Raw genomic sequence first — 16516 nt, forward strand, 5'->3', positions numbered from 1 at the left:
AACGGGAAAGTCATCTCTTGAAGATGTCATACACTTTTAAAGAGAGGGACTGCTACAGAATGTAAACTCTTCCAAGTGGGCCTCTGCTTATCATAAAACTTTCCTAATCATAATTTGTCAGCTAACTAAAAAGATATTTCAGTGAACGTTTTCTTTTATCAAATTTGGATTTACTATCCAACTCCTTGTATAGAAAATGCTAGAGACCACGAGTTTTAAAGCAGAAATCTGTTGTTTTAAAAATGCATTCAGGTTTTTCACATAAAAAGATTCACCAAAACAGCTTACAAAATGTGATTTAACTATTCTTTTGCCATTTTTACATAACTATCCACTCCTTTTGGTTGGGAGGCAGGAAAAAAAAAGTTACCCAAAAACATTATTGGTAAAAAACAAACAAACCACAATCTGCTAGCTTCCTCTATAGTTGTAAACATCATACCAAGTCGACAATAGGACCAAAAAGGCTCTTGCTCATTCAAAAGCTGGAACTGTACATCTTATGGTCGATTCCAATTAAAGACAATCTCCTTCTTTTAAGACCTGTTTTCTAATAAATATAGAAATCCCACCCTCCCCAAGGCATGAAAAAGACGAAGTGCTGGAGCCAAGCCTTCAGCGAATGGGCCGGTATGGAAACGCTATGCCTGGCATGAAGGCCTGCACAGGATGAGTGGCGTGGGCAGGGTATCCAAGCGGAGGGGTGTGGATAGGGGGATAAAATCCTGGGGGCAGAGCAGCATGGGCTGACGGTTGGACTGGACCCGAAATCACCAGCTGGAGCAAGCTGCGGAAGGAGAAGAGACATGCCTCAGTGGTGAATAGGTTAGCATCACCCCTCTGCCCTGCTTCCATGAAGTATGGCACACTTCCTTACTTGTTATGTGGCAACCCAGAGCACACTGTCCTTAGATTCTCTGAAAACAGAGGACACAGTAATCAGAATAAGGGTTAAAAACCAGCGTGGTCCATCTGCTTTAATACAACTGCCCCATCCAAGACTGCCCCAGATGACCCAGAAGGCTGCAGGAGCATAAGGGAAATTAGAAGGAGCAGATCTGCAAATAGAGTTGTTCCATATTGTCCCCACCTTTCCTTTGCTCAAAAACATGCCCTCAGGTTGACCATTCGCAAAATACTTACCTCTTGTCCAAAGTAACACTCCAGAGGCCATGGCCACTTGCATGACCTGGGCCAGCCGGTCCAATGCCAGCTCGATCTCCTTGGCTGCATGGAGAGGGTTCAGCTTGTCAGAAAGAAGGCGCACGTCCTCCACCAGGGAAGCCATTTGCTCCCCAGTCACCAGCCCAAGGCGTCCATACAGGTTCTTCTCGGTCAGGTGCCCCTGAAGCAGCATCAGCACCTGAAGGATGCTGAGGTGCAGCTTGGAATACAGCAGGTGGCAGTCCCTGTCAAAGCTGTCCAGCAAATCCATCTTCCCGCCAAAAGCCCCATTGGAGGGAGGCGGCTTTTGTCTCTTGTAAGCCAACGGGGCTTTCACGCACCAGCAGATCAGGCCACAGAGTGGAGTAAGCTCCAGAAAGCCAATGGGCGGGCTTGTAACAATAGGTGTGTTCAGAAAGGTGATCAGGATCAACCGGGGGTCTTCAAAAATCCAAGAGACGACCATCTCCAGCAAATCAGGGGAGGGGATGAGGTCATCTGGAAAAGGGTGGTAAAATGTTGGGTGAGAAGGTAGCTGATCAACATGTGGCTGGGACTCTTGGCTAGAAAATAGATTTGAATTTTTTAAATCTTACCGTTATTTGTTTTATAAGTAACTCAAGGTGAACATAACCAATGCTTCTTCCTTCTATTTTCCACACAACCACAACTGTGTGAGGTGGGTTGGGCAGAGACAGTGACTGGCCCAAAGTCACCCAGGGGGCTTTCATGCCCCAGGGAGGCCTAGAACTCCCCATCTCCTGGTCTCTAGGCCAGTATCTGAACTCTTAAACCAAAGTGGACCTCAGTTCTAGAACAGTTTGTGTTTACATAGTCTAGAACTTCCTCTTCCTTCCAGATGCCGCCTCTGCCATTGTCTGTCACAGCATTTCAACAATGGTCACATTTATTTGCTACAACCAGCGAGATCTTCTGTGTACCATTTCTCCGTGAAACACCCAAGGCAGCTAATAATGCAGAAAGGTGAAGACTGAATAACTGTGTAAGTGAAACAAAAGGAATACAAACCCTCATACAACTGGCATTTGATAGGCCAGAAGAACCGATACTCAGCCACCTCGAAGTACCTACCCAGAGGGTGGGTGCACACAAGCACTCATTGCAGCAATTGGCAACCCCGGAAGGAGCCCTTGGGTCATGGGCGGCCCTGCCCGGGATTCTGCAGGCCTTTGTACAGCCAAATACAATATCCCAGCAAGGCGAGTGCATTAGGACTAGCTGGGACTCTGGCAGCAAGGGCCCCTAGTGCATACAGGATGGCGGAACGTGAGCAAGCAGCCTTTCCAGCAGAGAGGACGGTACCTGAGGACAGGTCGTAGAGCATGGCCACGGCAGTGATGAACTGGCAGCAGAATCGAGGGCTGGCGCTGAAGATGTGCTGGAGGGTCTGGACAGAGCCGGGTCCCAGGCTGCAATAGTCGTCCACCAGCGCCCGGGCTAGCTTCACGCAGTAGACGGCCGGGGTGCGCTGCAAGAGCGGGGCCAGGCCAGGGTCAGGGTGAGGCCGGCTGGGCGGCACGCCCGCCCTTCCCCGCCGCCTCCCGCCTCCCGGGGGCGCACCTGCAGCCAGGAGGCCACGCACTCGAGCACGGGCACCCGGCAGACGGCCACGGCCACGGAGACCAGCTTGCCCAGCAGCGCCATGCGGCTCTCGTCCGCCTTGTTGCCCTGCGGGGCGAAGAGCGCCGAGAAGACCACCTGCCGCACCGCCTCCTTGCTCTGCTCCTGGAAGTAGCCGCAGAGGGTCTCCAGCAGCTGCAGCTCCTGCACCGCCGTCAGCCTCTGCGGGAACAGCGGGGCGTCAGGCGCGCAGCTCCCCACGGAGCCCCTCGCCCGCCCGCCGGCCGGCCGGCCCGCCCACCTTGGGCTGCGCCCCGCCGCGCTCCTGCAGCGCTTGGAAGACGAACTCCTCCAGCAGCTCCACCGGGCCCGCGTCCCCGGCTGGAAGCGCCGCCGCGCTCTGCAGCTGCCCGCTGACCAGCACGTCCAGGTGGTAGAGCGCCTCCCTGGCGGCGCTCAGCGCGTCCCGGCGGAGCAGCGCGTGCCGGACCTCGCTCATGGCCGACCTCGCCGCCGCCGCCGCCGCGCTCCGTTGCCGACGGAGGCCCGGCCGGGCCAAAAAGGGCGGCGCTCCGCAGCGCCCCCTGCCGGCAGCGCCGCCCGCTCGCCGCCCGCTCACGTGCCTGGCCTGGCTGCGTGGTTGAGCGGGGAGCGGGGGCGGGGGGGGCATGCCAGCCCGGCGCCTCCGAGCCCCCCCCCCGCCCGGCCTTCTTGTCCCTGCCGGGGACCCGCCCCCCGGGGATGTTGCCACGCTGGCCGGCTTGGCCCTGGAGCTGAGAAGCCGGCAGGTGCGCTTCAAGGCCCTCCGAGGCCAGGTGCGCCCCGAGGCCTTGATCCGGAGGACGGGGCATGGCGGGCCAGGAGGGCAGAAGAGGCCCGGCTCGAGTTGCTCCTTGAGAGGCTGCCCCTCTTCAGGTGGGCAGCGCAGCGCCCGTCCTCCGTTCCTCCGTCCCCCGCCCTGGCAGAAGACGCCCCTTCCTCCTCTTCAGACCGGCCTTTCCCCAGGGCTCCTGAAAGGACACCAACCCCCATGACCCGACGCAGCCGCCCCGTCGTGCCCTCTTTGGGTCCCGCCACCTTTGCCCGGGTCTTCCACGCGGCCCTTGGGCATCTGTGTCAAAGTGGTTGGCGTTGCAAGCAACGGCCTGGGTGCCCTGCCCGTCCGCCATGCACCATATCACTGCTGACGTGGTCAAGAAGGAACATGCCCAATGCCAACATCTGCTCAGATAAGACACAGAATAATCAGCTGCCAAGGCCAGGGGTCCAGCCTATTTAAGGGAGCCGGGAAATCTGCTACCCCACTAGCGGGACTGGAGCAGTGCAGGTAAGGAGCAGCTCTGTCCCTCCTGGAACAGGGGGGGCGGGGGGGGGAGGGAAATGTTCATTTCCCAGGTTGCTTTTAGCTCATTCCCTGCCTGGCTGAGATCTGGCTGAGATCCTTGTAACCGCCAAGCCCCAGGACAAGCCTTCCAAATTCTCCTCTGACTTTCCCCAGGGATGGTGAAGTGCCCTCCCCTGCCTCAAATGTAAGTTTCCAAATTCTGGTGAAGTGCCACCTCCTGCTATTGGCAAAGATTTTGTGGCATTTGTGGATACCTGAAGTCAAGGAGTATGGCAGATCATGCCCCTGTTGTAAGTTTACAGGTGAATCCCCTTTGCATTTGACTGATGGCCGAACACCCCTGCTGCAGAGCTTCATGCCACTACAAGTGTTGCACCCTGTTTGGATCATGTCCTATCAACGCTCCAGAAATGCTTCTTGGTTGCCCTGAAGTGGAAGGGCCGAGAGTGCAGGACCCAGCTGCCTCCTGGGGGCGCCAGTGTGGCGCCCTCCTTGCTCCCTTCTCTTCTCCAGGACGAGGCCATGAAGACCCTCTTGCTGGCGCTCCTTGGGGCGGCTTCCCTCTTGCAGCTCACCCTCTCCCTGAGAATTGGCGCTTTCAACATCAGGGCTTTGGGGGATAGAAAGGTCTCCAACCAGACCATCTCCAGCTTCATTGCCAGAGTGAGTCCCTCCAGCTGCCCAGGGGCGACTCTCCTCTGGCAGCCGCTCGTGCCCATTCCTGGCCCAGGAACCGCGTGCCTTGGGCGGAGCCCCAGCTGCCTCAGAGCTCGCCTGCCCCGCTCGGCCGCGTGGCGTCTCTCGCCCTGCTGACCCAGAGCTGCCTGCCCTCAGTGGCTGCGGACAGACAGGCTCCCCTGCTTTGTCCCTCCAGATACTGACTGCCTACGACCTTGTCCTGATCCAGGAAGTCCGAGACGCTGACCTGAGTGCCGTCAAGAAGCTCATGCAACTGGTCAATGGGTGAGTTTCATGGCGGCGGGGAGGGGGACAAAGCCCCTTTTGGAGGCAAAGCAGAGCGTGGAGCCCCCACCCTGCACACTCCAGCATAAGCCCAGGGAAGGAGGGCAAAGTCCTAGCGAACGCTTTTTCCTGGGGGGCGGATTTTTCCTTTGGGGAAAAGCAAGTCAGAATTCAGCAGGCCTAGTGGAGATGACCCCACCGCCCCCATCTTTCTTCACCAGGGCCTCGCCAGATCCCTTTGGCTACCTGATCAGCAATCCTCTGGGGCGCAACAGCTATAAGGAGCAGTACCTCTTCATTTACAGGTAGGACCCAGGCAGAAACATCTGGTGGGCAGCTGCCAAAGAGATTCTGAGGATTGTTGCCTCCCCTTTTGCTGCCAGTCAGTTTCTGGATCTCAGCAAGTCTCCTTTTGTTCACTATTCTCTGCATTCCACCCCCCTCTCTCTCTCTCTCTCTCACACACACACACACACACCAGGCTTTGAAGCCCTTTGCTGTTGTTGCTTTCTTTTGGATAGAGCAACTGTTTTTCAGCTTTGTTCTCAACGCCCTCGGGCATCCTTGTTGGAAAGATGAGAGATCAATAAAAATGAATGCCCGCTGTCCCTCTGCCCCTCTCCCTTCCCGCCCTTCTCCATCTGCCCCTCCAGCTTCGAGGGTCTGATCTTTAGCAGTGGGGGAGGACGAGCCGCCGAGGGGGAGACACTAGTGGCAGCTGATTCTCTTGGTCCAGGCAGGGCAGGGTCTCCCCAGTGAAGAGCTACTATTACCAAGACGGCTGTGAGCCCTGTGGCAACGACACCTTCAGCAGGGAGCCCTTCATTGTCAAATTTGCTGTCCCTCAATCAGGTGAGCAGCCCTGCTGGGCTTCTCAGGTGGCCTGTAAGCTTGGCAAGCCTGCTGTGGCTGGCCAGCGTCTTGGGACGGTTCAGTGCAGGCCAAGCAACTTCTGGGGGAGGGGCAGCCCACCCAGAAGTCCACAGGAAGCGCCCGGGAAAGGGAAGCATTTAGGCTGGGGGGGGAGTTGTCTCTTCTGCAAGCCACCTTCTCTGTTTGCCACCCACCCCCGCCCCCCAGTGGTGAAAGAACTGGTCCTGGTGCCCCTGCACGCAGCTCCTGAAGACGCAGTGACCGAGATTGACTCTCTCTACGACGTCTACCAGGATGTGAAAGACAGGTGGGGGACCACGGTAAGCGCCTCCCTTGGGGGGCTCCAGGGCCCCTCCCCTCCCCATTCAACACAAAGGTGGAGAGCTGTGGGCTGGTGGAACAGTTGCCTTCCCCCCAGAGCCAGGCAGACCCATCCTACTCTTTCCCCTGGCAGGATGCCCTCCTCCTGGGAGACTTCAATGCCGCCTGCAAGTACGTCCGGGCGGAGGACTGGCCCTCCATCCGCCTGCGCTCCAGCAAGGACTTCCAGTGGCTCATCCCAGACACGGCAGATACCACGGTGACCAACACCGCCTGTGCCTACGACAGGTGGGAGGCAGCGGGGCCGTTCTTTGTGGGGGAAGAGGGGGAGATGGCGGGCACCTCCCACGCAGGCAGCTGCTGCCTTCCGTCCTCGCCAGCTGGCCATGGCTGGGACTGACCAGTCTTATCCCCAGAGGCATCCCTGGAAAGGCCAGGAGCCCAGCAAGGACTTCCTTCCCCACCAACTGGCACAGTCCCAATTTAAAGCCTCAGTTCCCTTCGCAAAGCTTTCAGCTCTCCCTGAGCTTCCGGTCACCCTCGGGCTTCTTGTGCTCTTTTCCAACGGTGTCTGGCTACAGGATTGTGGCTGTGGGTTCAAAGCTTAGAGAGAACATCCTGCCTGCAACAGCCAAAGTGGACAACTTCCAGAAGACCCTGAAGTTGAGCTCCAAGGATGTGAGGGTTCCTTTGCAACCTCTGGGGGAGAAGAGAGAGGAGGGGTGAAACATCTGGCAGGGGTCAGGAGGGGTGGGCTGAACCTGCCTCCATCCTGGAACACTCCCGGGGCCTCTCTGACCCCAGGAGAAAAACCACTTTTGTGAGTTGAAGCGGTTTGAGGTCACGACTCCGGGCTCTGCTACAGCTACAAAAGAGGGCTGGAAGTTCCAAGCTTCTTCCAAGGTTCACCCCAAATCCTTGTTTTGAAGACACATTGTGGAAGGTTTGCTTTGCAGCCTGCGGTGGCCCATTCTTGGACTACCCTTTACACAGCAGCGCTGAGCCTGATCAAGAAATGTGGCCCCTGATCATCTGATGTGTGTTTGCCCTTGACAGGCCTTGGCTGTAAGTGATCATTTTCCGGTGGAGGTGACCCTGAAATCCACCTGAGCCCTCCAGGCCCAGGCAGCCAGTTCAAAGAAGCCGCTCTGATTCCCTTGGAGCCCAGCACAGCTCCCTCCCCAAGCCCAGGACACGGGCAATACCTCAGCAGGCTCTCTTTCTGACACAACGGAAGCTTAAATAATAAAAAGGTTAGCTGCATTCAAATGCTTTCATGGATTTGATGAGTGACAGAAGCTGCCAGGTGAGAAACTCACAGAGAACCAATGAGCACCTGGAGAGCATGAATGGCTCCCGGCTGCTGGAAAGGTGCTTCTGCGGGCCACCCCACCCCACCCCACCCCAGGGCAGTCAAGGGCCCATCCCTTGCAGCCAGAGCCCCCTTGTGGGCCCAGGAACTGTGCAGCCTGCCCAAAGGAGCTGTTCCACGCCCTGTGCTGAGGGGCTGCCTGCACCAGTCATGGCTGCCCCAGCTGCTCCTCAAACGTCCTCGCCCCTGGCAGCCCCGTGAGGAAGCCGAGCCCGGTCCTTGACCATGCCTCAGGTGGTGGGGAAGCTCCAGGCTGCTTTGGGCCAGTCCCAGGGGCCAAACTGGAGGTGCAACGCATGCTGGGTCCAGAGGTTGCGAACCATCTGGCCTTGCAGCAAACCAAGGGCTCTTCCCCAAGGCCACTCGCACCCTGTAGAGCAGCCAGGTGTGCAACGTGCAGCAGCCACAGCAGTTGAGAAGGATGGCCGCCCACTTCCAGCTGCTCCCACCAGTCAGGTGTACCATCCCCTCAGCCAGCCAGCATCCTCTCTGCTGCTTCTGGGCTTGTCCACTTGTCAGGCAAATGGGCATCTTAGCAACAAAGGCTGGACGCGCACATCATGGGAGGCCACAGCTGAGTTACTGCAATGCAAGGACAACCCACCATGACTGGGTTCACGTGAGACACTAACCACAAAGCAGCTGCATCGTGTGTGAAGGCAAAGGCGCTGTCTGGTTGGAGGTCTCCAAGCAGGCCCTGCTGAGCTCCCAAGGGTTCCCTGGAGCCCCTCAGGCACAGCTCTTTGGAACTGGGGGGGGGGGGGGCGGCCGCCTTGGTCCCCAAACTGTGCATCACTCTGCTTCGGATGCGGCCCCTTATCCCTGCCTGGGAAGAGTAAGCAGGGGGCTCTGCCCCTCCTATCCCCACTGGGCATTCACACTGCACTCCTGCCTCCACTGACCCCAAGGACAGACCCACAGGATGCCCCCCCCCCCTTTGCTTTCCAAGGCGGCTGTTCGAGTTGCTCTGCGGTCCCACCCCAGCCAGCTTCTTCTGCGGCTTGCTCAGCCCTTGGCAATGCTCCGGCTCAGCCTGATTCCCACATTCCATTCTAAAACTGGGAGAAGATTTCAACCCAATTTTAAAAGCTGAGTGACAGTTCTATAATTGAGAAGTCACCGGGCAAGCCCAGGATGGACTCAGCACTAAGGGCAAGGGGCGGCGAGTCTTCAGCTAAAATCCAGCGGGTAAAAGTGCTCCGTGCCCCGTGCCTAGCAAGTTCGACCTGCAAGAGTTGAGCAACAGCTTTATGTGGGAAGGGAGGAAGCGCAAGCCCTGCGCAACAACTTCTGCGGCTTTGATGAGCCAAGAGCTGCTGGGGCTTCCCAGGGTGCAGCTGGAGCATCCTCCGCACCCCTGCCAGGGCAGGGCCCTTGCATCACTGCAGCCGAGGGGCAGGTGGGGGGTGGGGTGGCGGAGGAGGAGGAGGAGGAGGCACCTCTCTTCTCCCCTTAATAACCGGCGGAGTTTCAAGCTGCGGGAGAAACCGGATACGCCAGGGCTCGGAGGGAGTCCAGAGGCTCTGCCAAGCCACCTTTGGACTCAATTCAAGGTAGGCACCTTCTTAGTGGAGGCCTTGGAGGCTCCCTGGCTCGGCCCCTGTGGGAGGGAATGGCCATTTCTCAGTTCTGGCTCCCTCTTCTTTGGGGGCCCCTTCAAGCACATGCACCCCTGGTTGGATTGGCACGAGAGTTTTGGAGCTCACAGCGACGAAACCTTGGAGCGGTTTGGCTAGCCAGCAGCTGGGCTGGTTCTAATGAACAATCAACACACTCACCGAAGGGGGAAATAACCCTCTGACCACCCTAACTACTTGCTCAGCCCTGGGGTGCTCTCCAGGCCATCCAAAGGCCAAGAGGGGAGCTGACAGCAAAGAGAAGCAGTGCCAGCAAGAAGTGCTCAGCCAGCCACTTTCCCTGGGTGGGTTGGGTGGGGAGGAACGGAGCACGGCTGCCCCAGAGGAACGGGGGAAATGAAACCAGGCAGGGCAGCAGAGCGGTCAACTTCAGCACGCATCCTTCACTATGCTACTCAACTGGTTGGTTTGGCATTTATTGTGAGTAATAAATACACCAAGTCAGGTGACCTCAGGCCCCAATTCAGTGAAATCTGCTGGGCTTCTTTGCTCTTCTCTGCTGGATCTCGAAAGAGGCCAGAGATGCTGTCTGGACAGCAGAGCAGGTGGGCAGGGGTCCCATGATCCAGGGCCACAAAGCAGAGCCCCAGGAATTGCCTAGGCGTTTCACTTGGGGCAGCTGCACATGGTTAGGCGAGCAAAGTTCCCAGTCTGCGTTCTCAGGAAATTCAGGAAGATCAGGGCTGACTTCCCAAAAGCCCCAGGGAACCCAGCGTTGCCCCCGTTCTTGCATCTCGTGGGTTGCACTGAGAACGCACCTGGAGTACAAAAATGGACAGAGCGACAGAGCCATTTGGGGGCCGTACAGTACAGTACAGCCCCACCACCGGTTGGCAGCACAGCTGACCATGAAGTCAAATTGCGGGCAGCCACTCTCCGCCTCGTCCACGCCCTCTTCTCTTTCCCCGCTTCAGGCAGCAGCATGAAAGTAGCAACTGCCCTCCTTGGGCTGGCCTGGATGCTCCATGCAGCAGTGGCCCTGCAAATCTGCGCCTTCAACATCCGGAGTTTTGGAGATAGAAAACTGTTGGACCAGAGTGTTTCTGAAATTATTGTGAAGGTGAGGGCAGGTAACTGTCCACAGGGTCAGGTGGCAGTTTGGCTCAGAAGCAGAGGAAGGTGACTTGTCAGCAACCACTAGGCATCCAAGCCAAGTGGAGCTTCTCTGCTTGGGCAATGGTGCTGAAAAGTAGATCGGGAAGAAGGGCCCTGCCAGAGGTCCTCCTGTGGCGGCGGCTGGCTCACATCTAGTTAGGGTGCCCTTCTGCCCACCTTTCTGGGCCAGCACCTGCCATGCACACCCAAGCTGTGCTCGTCCGTTTCAGATCCTGTCCCGGTACGACCTTGTCCTCGTGCAAGAGGTGAGGGATGCTGACCTCAGCGCAGTCCAGGAACTGGGAGAGCAACTCAACAGGTAATGAACGGGGTTGGAGTCAGCAGGACAAGGAGTGAGGCTTGTGATTGATTTCCTCCCTTGCCAAATGCACTCCTGGGGGCGAAATGGTGCCCACCTGGTTTACCCAGCAAGGACTAGACTGAAGGAACTCTGGGCAGGTCATGATCCCTGCCCAGGCTTGGGAAACACACCCAAAGTGCTGAGAGGGCCAGCCTGAAATGGAGGCGGGGTGTTGCTTGGTCGCTCTGTGCAGACCACAACCCTGGGGTTGGCGTACCCTGGTTCTTGTCTTGCAGGGCCTCCAGGCACTCTTACGACTACGTGATCAGTGAGTCGTTGGGCCGGGAGAACTACAAAGAGATGTATCTCTTCCTGTACAGGTAGGACTTGCAGGTGCCCTTCTCAGCAAGCGAGTGGGTGAATCAAGGATCATTTAATTCGGGATTCAGGGAAAGCTGATAAGGTTTCTCATTGTGGGAGCCGGCCGCTTTCCCCACTCCTGTCTTGGCTTCCCTTCCAGGACACAGAGCTTCTCTCTTGTGGACCAGTACCAGTATCCCAATCCCGACAGCATCTTCAGCAGGCCTCCGTTCATCGTGAAGTTCGCCACTTCTGACTCAAGTGAGTGAATCCAAAGGCTGGGCCAGCTTCATACCAGATTAAGAGTGGGCATTTCCTGCAGTCCAAGCCAGGGAACAAATCGGATCAAGGAAGGAATGCTCTGGGGAAACAGGCAGGAGGCCCAGGGTCCAAGACAACGGCCAGGAAAAGAGATCCACAAGGCAGCCGCTTTTTGTTTGTTTGTCAAACATGTACAAGATAGCAGGCATAAGTATAAACATAAACATGAAGAAAGGAAGTAAATACAGAGAATAGGAGTTGCGTAATGCGCGACCATTCTGACACACGGTCAGGGTCGCTTTGTAGGGTAGCAGCATTGTCACTGGTGTTAATGTAATGTCATCAGCAAAGCTGCTTTGAGTGTGATTGCACAGCAGGTAATTGATGTAAAGCCGAGTGAGTGTGGCTCCTTCCCAGCACAGCCCTCCTAAAGGCTTCAGGGCACGGATTCTGTTGTGCACCTGCCAATCCCATCCCATTCCCCGCCCCCCCCGGGGATAATCATGGGACCGGTGCCATTTGGAGCACTGACTTGGTTCTTTTGCAGAGAACGAGCTGGTACTGGTGCCCCTTCATACCCCTCCAAGTGAGGCTGTGGCAGAAATCGATGCTCTCTACGATGTCTATCTGAAGATGATTGACAGGTGGCAGACTGATGTAAGCAGAGGCCCTGCCGCTCGCTGTGTGAGTTGCAGGCAGGGAGGCCATTCTTCAGGACACCTTTGGATGAACCCCCTCACCTGCTTTCTCCAAACTGGCTTCCTCCAGAAGTGCAGCGAGTCACCGTCACTATCTGGAGGACGTCAGAGGAAGGAGGTTGGGTGTTGTCAGTGTTGCAGCAAAAGTAGCATCAGCCTTTACTGTCGCAATTGGAGAGCTGGGAGGGGAGAGGGCGGGGGGAGAGTCAGTCAGGACAACCAGCTGGCCACGCAGAGGCAGGGAGAGCCCCGACCTGGGCAGGTCCAGGAAACGCACGAGAAGCTAACCTCCATACCTTTCCCATAACCGGTTGCTTGGCAGAACATCATGTTCCTGGGGGACTTTAATGCCGATTGCAGCTATGTGGGGAAGAAAGACTGGAGCTCCATCCGTCTGCGCACCAGCGAGGTTTTCAAGTGGCTCATTTCAGATGACACAGACACCACCGTGGGCAACTCCGACTGTGCCTACGATAGGTGAGGGGGGCAGCAGCCCTTCACAAATGCTGAAGGAAACAGCTTTCCGGTACCCAGGACGACCGGGCATCAGAGCCCAATTGTCCCTGGACTTTTGCCACCTCCTCCTCCTCCTCCCCTCTGGCTCCCCAGAGACCTCCTTGTAAAAGGGGGCATCCCCAAGGAAAGCTCTCCTTCACTGGCATCATATTTGTACTTTTAGGATTGTTGTGAGCGGCTCAAAACTAAGGAAGTGGATTGTGCCCAAGTCTGCTAAAGTGTTTGACTTCCAGAGGGCATTCAAGCTGAGCCAAGAGGAGGTAAGTTTTCACCCTAGAAGCCCTGATAATTCTTCAAGTTGCCTAGCGTTCTAACTTAAGGCCTAGAAAGATACCATTCTATAACTAAGGCCTATTAATTAAAAACATTCCCTACCTCTTCTGTAGAGGAAAATAAACGTCCCCCATAAAAGGAAGCCAGGGATTTGAAGTATGCAATCACACCTATCCTGGGGTCCATCTCCTTCTGGGGGGTGGGGAGAGAATCACAAAGGCTCTTTTTGCACTTCCACCCAATGTGGACCCCTCAAATCAGGGATGCCGAGTCAGCAGCCCCCGGGTGTAGCTCTAAGCCCTGAATCACCCAAGCAGCCCTCTAGGTCTCTTTCGTGCTTGTGACTGCCACCTCAGACAGGGTCTCCAAGCAGCTGGGCAGCCAGGCTCCTAATGCTGAGCTCAGGAGGTCTCTGCCTGCGGTCCCCGAGCCCCAGCCAGCCTCCTTACACTATCCAGGGGGTACCCCTGACTCTCCCGCTTTGTTCTGATCCCAGGCTCTGGCTGTCAGTGATCATTTCCCAGTGGAAGTGGAGCTGACGTCCCCCTGAAGCTCTCAATTGCCAGGCTGCTTGGCCTGACAAGGGTGGGACGAAAAGGGATACCGGGCTTCTGGCAGGCACCAGCACCACACATCCTGCCTTGCAAGTCACCTCTAGATTTCCAGTGACTTGGATTTCTGCTGAGCCTTGACTGGGACCTGGGAACCTGAAGGAGCGGCTTCTTCAAAGTTTCTGAGCTGGAAACGCGCTTGGACTTCCGACACAACTGCTTCAGCTGAGTCCATCTTTCCCATCCTTCTTCTGCTGGGCCTCCCTCTCCTTCCCAGCCCCTGCTAAGCCAGAGGCAGGCAGAGGACACTAGAAAGGCTAGGCGGCCAGGTCTCCCTCCAGCCAACTGGACAGGCCTTGTCCTTCCATACCACAGGTGGGGGTCCAAATGGGGGCAACTGCGGTGTGTCCTTGTAACAGGCTGGAGTACAAACCCTTATTTGGCTGCAAAAGTCTTTTGAGAACTCTGAGACCGTAACGCTCAGCTTAACCTTCCTCATGTAGTGATGGGTTGTGCAACTATGTCTACAGCTTTTGGACAAACAGTGTAATAAAAAAATACTAACTCGGCAAAACAATTGAGTTCCATTTTTTAACAGACAGAGCCATCCATTCAGAACACAGCACAACTCAAAAGGAATCTCTGCTCAGGGCGGGGCGTACAGAACAAACAGTCACTTGGTAAGCTTCAAACTGCTCAGGGAAGGGAAACTCCCCCGCCCCACCCCACCCTTCCCCAGGTCCCCTAACTGATGAGAACAACCCCCATCCAAATAAAGTAGCTTGAGCAGCTCTTGAGAACACACAAGTCATCCCCAAAGGAGAAGCTGCTTTAGAGAACCAATCTCTAGATCTGGATTCCCCACCGACTGGGGAAAAAAAGACCAGTCAAACAGAAAATCACACACCATTTTACTCACGCAACCAGATGCCCCAATTGGTGGCCTGCCCCCACCCCAGGAACACCTCACAGCAGCTCCAATCCTGTGAAGCACAGGCAGTGGGGCGGCCAGAGCAGCCATGGTAGCCTTGCTCGCCTGGCAAAGATGGTTTAAAGAGATCCAGAGGCATCCCCACCCACCAGCAACGAAGTAAACAGTCTCTACCGTAAGGATTTATTGAAAACTGGCATTCCGCCTGTTTCCTACAAAGACAAAAGCTAAGCAGACCCAGGTGGCTTAGCTGCCTCCCTGCAACCCTTTCTAACCGCTCCAGCCACCAGCTGAGCCCTGCAATCCAAATTCCAGCAACAAACTAGGCAAAGGCCATTAAAGTCAGGCACCACACGTTCAGTCTACCAGGCCCAAGGACAGAAGGGGGCAACCGTGAGGCTCAAGCCCCAACAAGAGGAAAGGCTACCCCCACTCCTTTTCAGGCCTTCTTCTGTTTCAACATCTCCATGTACTTCTGGAGAGACTTCTGAATAGCATCCCTGGAAATAAAGCGCACAAAGTCCTGGATGTCAGCCTCCCGATGCATCAGCAGGTGGTCAAGAGTTTGCTTCCGTAGGGTGGACTTGGAGAGCTGTCGGGCGTGATCTAGGTGCAAGGATGGGAAGAGTGATGAAGAGGAGGGCTCCCCGAGGCAATTAGGTTCTCCTCGCACAAGCAAGGAGTGGGCTGGCCTCGAGTCCTGACCTCAAGCAGGAGACCGGGCCTGGGTGTCCCACCTGGAATGGCCAGCCACTGGCCCATGACTTCTGCAGCTCTGGCTAGAATCTTCTCTTCAGGCACCAACTCATCCACGAGGCCAATTTTGAGGGCTTCTTGAGGAGAATACAGGAGTCCCAGCTGGAGAGAGCGCTCGGTGGCCCTATGGCCAACAGTGTTCAGCAAAGAGTCCTTGAACCTGGGTGCAAAAGAGACATTCAGACGGTGTCCTCCAACTAGTTACTGGAGCCAAACCGAAGCTGGTCTGGCCTGAAAGGGTTGACAAGCCGGGAAAGATCCTACTGTCTGCACAGCTTCCTCCACACCTCACCAAAAAGGGGCCACTATGCCCAATCTTGTCTCATTCAGGCCAATGTTGTACTTGGGATTCTCAGCCATGATCCGGTAGTCACACGACAAGGCCACCAGGCAGCCTCCCGCGGGGCTGGAACCCTGCCAGGAACAGAGCTGAGTCGGTGCGGGCGGGGAGGGGTCCCTGCTTCACCATTCCTTGCCCCCACCCCGCCCCGCCCGAGTGCCTCGGAAGGCCCCCGGGGAAAGGGGAGCTCGGCGGCCGGGAGGCAGCCCACACGGAGCAGCGAGGGAAACCGCTTCCTGGGCGGGGGGAGCAGAATGGCTGCCGGTCAGGGGCGCAGCGGGCTCGGCAGCCTTTCCCGCAACTCGGGCGGCCCGGCGGCTTACGTTGATGGCGGCCACGGTGGCCAGGCGGCTGCCGTAGAGGAGGATCCAGAGCTGCTGCACGGCCCTCCAGAACTCGCCCAGGTGCTCCTCGCTCCGCCCGCACATCTCCGTGATGTCCAGCCCGGCCGAGAAGATCCCGGGGATGGCCTGCGGGGGGAAGGCGCTAGGGTCTCTCCCTCGGCCGACTGGCCGGCCACCCGCAACCGTCGCCCGGCCCGGCCCGACCTACCGAGGTGAAGACGAGGCCGCGGCAGGCCCGGCGGTCCTCCAGCTTCTGCAGCGCCAGGCAGAGCTCGGTCAGCAGCGCCAGGCTGAACCCGTTCACCGGCGGCTGCTGCAGCCGCACCACCGCCACGCCTGCGGGGAAGGCGCGTCAGAGGCCGCCGCAGGCCCGCCGCCCCGCTTACCCCCGCCCGCCCTACCCACCCGCGCGCTCGTCCAGCTCCACCAAAACCGGGCTGGCCCCGCTGATCCGGCGCCTCGGCCCCGCAGGGAAGGCCAGGCGAGTCAGCGGGCGCGGAAGGGCCCCGCCAGGCCCGGCCGCCCGGTCCACCAGCCGCACAACCAATCTCGCCGCCATCTTGCCCGTGGGCGGGAAGCCATCCGCCCGTGGGACGTCCCACCGAAAGGACGGGCAGCCGCGGCTTCTCGGGCGCTCCTGAGCATGCGTGCGACGCGACGCTCTCTGGTCATGTGCCCGTTGTTGCAATGTACTGTTACGCTAAACGTGGCAATGCTCAACCTTGTAAAAGTGATGGATGGACAATGGAATGTAGCCGTGTGATAAGGTGCTGGCTGTGTGGAAAAATACTGGCTGGAGAAACGAAAGTTATATGGAGAAACGAGAGTAATATG

At 57.2% G+C, this 16516-nt stretch overlaps 4 protein-coding genes across 10 annotated transcripts; 2 read left to right on the forward strand and 2 right to left on the reverse strand.

The window, feature by feature from the left end:
- Nucleotides 1-213: 213 nt before the first annotated feature.
- INTS15 (integrator complex subunit 15) lies at nt 214-3271 on the reverse strand. The gene is made up of 6 exons (XM_026704488.2): nt 3047-3271; nt 2746-2967; nt 2488-2653; nt 1144-1662; nt 878-917; nt 214-787 (listed from the first exon to the last, which is right to left on the reverse strand). Exons 1-6 carry the CDS (start codon nt 3242-3244, stop codon nt 616-618), a joined length of 1317 nt encoding a protein of 438 aa, XP_026560273.1. The 5' UTR covers nt 3245-3271; the 3' UTR covers nt 214-615.
- Nucleotides 3272-3351: 80 nt separating this feature from the next.
- Nucleotides 3352-7510, forward strand: LOC113438893 (deoxyribonuclease-1-like). Of its 6 annotated transcripts, none has more exons than XM_087912696.1 (9): nt 3352-4072; nt 4570-4753; nt 4965-5053; nt 5275-5358; nt 5790-5905; nt 6134-6246; nt 6381-6535; nt 6829-6925; nt 7304-7510. In XM_087912696.1, exons 1-9 carry the CDS (start codon nt 3957-3959, stop codon nt 7355-7357), a joined length of 1008 nt encoding a protein of 335 aa, XP_087768822.1. In that variant the 5' UTR covers nt 3352-3956; the 3' UTR covers nt 7358-7510. The 6 variants fall into 6 exon arrangements, 5 of the variants coding, with proteins under 5 accessions (XP_087768822.1, XP_087768823.1, XP_026560284.1 ...); XM_087912697.1 differs by having other exon boundaries at nt 3355-4072; nt 4393-4753; XM_026704499.2 differs by having other exon boundaries at nt 3355-4072; nt 4604-4753.
- Nucleotides 7511-8182: 672 nt separating this feature from the next.
- Nucleotides 8183-13879, forward strand: LOC113438889 (deoxyribonuclease-1-like 2). 2 transcript variants are annotated; one of them, XM_026704491.2, is made up of 9 exons: nt 8183-9172; nt 10171-10316; nt 10582-10670; nt 10949-11032; nt 11173-11273; nt 11821-11930; nt 12294-12448; nt 12651-12747; nt 13257-13879. In XM_026704491.2, the coding sequence occupies exons 2-9, from the start codon at nt 10179-10181 to the stop codon at nt 13308-13310; spliced, it is 828 nt and encodes a 275-aa protein (XP_026560276.1). In that variant the 5' UTR covers nt 8183-9172; nt 10171-10178; the 3' UTR covers nt 13311-13879. The 2 variants fall into 2 exon arrangements, with proteins under 2 accessions (XP_026560276.1, XP_026560275.1); XM_026704490.2 differs by lacking the exon at nt 8183-9172 and having other exon boundaries at nt 9388-10316.
- A 326-nt stretch (nt 13880-14205) lies between these two features.
- On the reverse strand, nt 14206-16246 carry ECI1 (enoyl-CoA delta isomerase 1). The gene is made up of 6 exons (XM_026704497.2): nt 16088-16246; nt 15891-16018; nt 15662-15808; nt 15291-15412; nt 14980-15158; nt 14206-14848 (listed from the first exon to the last, which is right to left on the reverse strand). The coding sequence occupies exons 1-6, from the start codon at nt 16239-16241 to the stop codon at nt 14682-14684; spliced, it is 897 nt and encodes a 298-aa protein (XP_026560282.1). The 5' UTR covers nt 16242-16246; the 3' UTR covers nt 14206-14681.
- Between the last annotated feature and the right edge of the window lie 270 nt (nt 16247-16516).

The sequence above is a fragment of the Pseudonaja textilis genome, chromosome 14 (genome assembly GCF_049901715.1).
Source record: "Pseudonaja textilis isolate UNSWEBS1 chromosome 14, rPseTex1.2, whole genome shotgun sequence".
NCBI lineage: Eukaryota > Metazoa > Chordata > Lepidosauria > Squamata > Elapidae > Pseudonaja > Pseudonaja textilis.

Bases quoted from the DNA above. Each gene is read 5' to 3' on its own strand.
- INTS15 (XM_026704488.2), bottom strand. From the start codon at position 3,244: ATGAGCGAGGTCCGGCACGCGCTGCTCCGCCGGGACGCGCTGAGCGCC. The intron at 2,654-2,745 runs GTGCGCCCCCGG...CCGCTCTTGCAG, and splicing joins GCGTGGCCTCCTGGCTGCAG to CGCACCCCGGCCGTCTACTG. The intron at 918-1,143 runs GTAAGTATTTTG...CTCTGTTTTCAG, and splicing joins AGTGTTACTTTGGACAAGAG to AGAATCTAAGGACAGTGTGC.
- LOC113438893 (XM_087912696.1), top strand. From the start codon at position 3,957: ATGCCAACATCTGCTCAGATAAGACACAGAATAATCAGCTGCCAAGGC. The intron at 5,906-6,133 runs GTGAGCAGCCCT...CCCGCCCCCCAG, and splicing joins ATTTGCTGTCCCTCAATCAG to TGGTGAAAGAACTGGTCCTG. The intron at 6,247-6,380 runs GTAAGCGCCTCC...TTCCCCTGGCAG, and splicing joins AAGACAGGTGGGGGACCACG to GATGCCCTCCTCCTGGGAGA.
- LOC113438889 (XM_026704490.2), top strand. From the start codon at position 9,882: ATGGTTAGGCGAGCAAAGTTCCCAGTCTGCGTTCTCAGGAAATTCAGG. The intron at 11,931-12,293 runs GTAAGCAGAGGC...GTTGCTTGGCAG, and splicing joins TTGACAGGTGGCAGACTGAT to AACATCATGTTCCTGGGGGA. The intron at 12,449-12,650 runs GTGAGGGGGGCA...TTGTACTTTTAG, and splicing joins TCCGACTGTGCCTACGATAG to GATTGTTGTGAGCGGCTCAA.
- ECI1 (XM_026704497.2), bottom strand. From the start codon at position 16,241: ATGGCGGCGAGATTGGTTGTGCGGCTGGTGGACCGGGCGGCCGGGCCT. The intron at 16,019-16,087 runs GTGGGTAGGGCG...CCTTCCCCGCAG, and splicing joins GGAGCTGGACGAGCGCGCGG to GCGTGGCGGTGGTGCGGCTG. The intron at 14,849-14,979 runs GTGGGACACCCA...CCTTGCACCTAG, and splicing joins CCAGTGGCTGGCCATTCCAG to ATCACGCCCGACAGCTCTCC.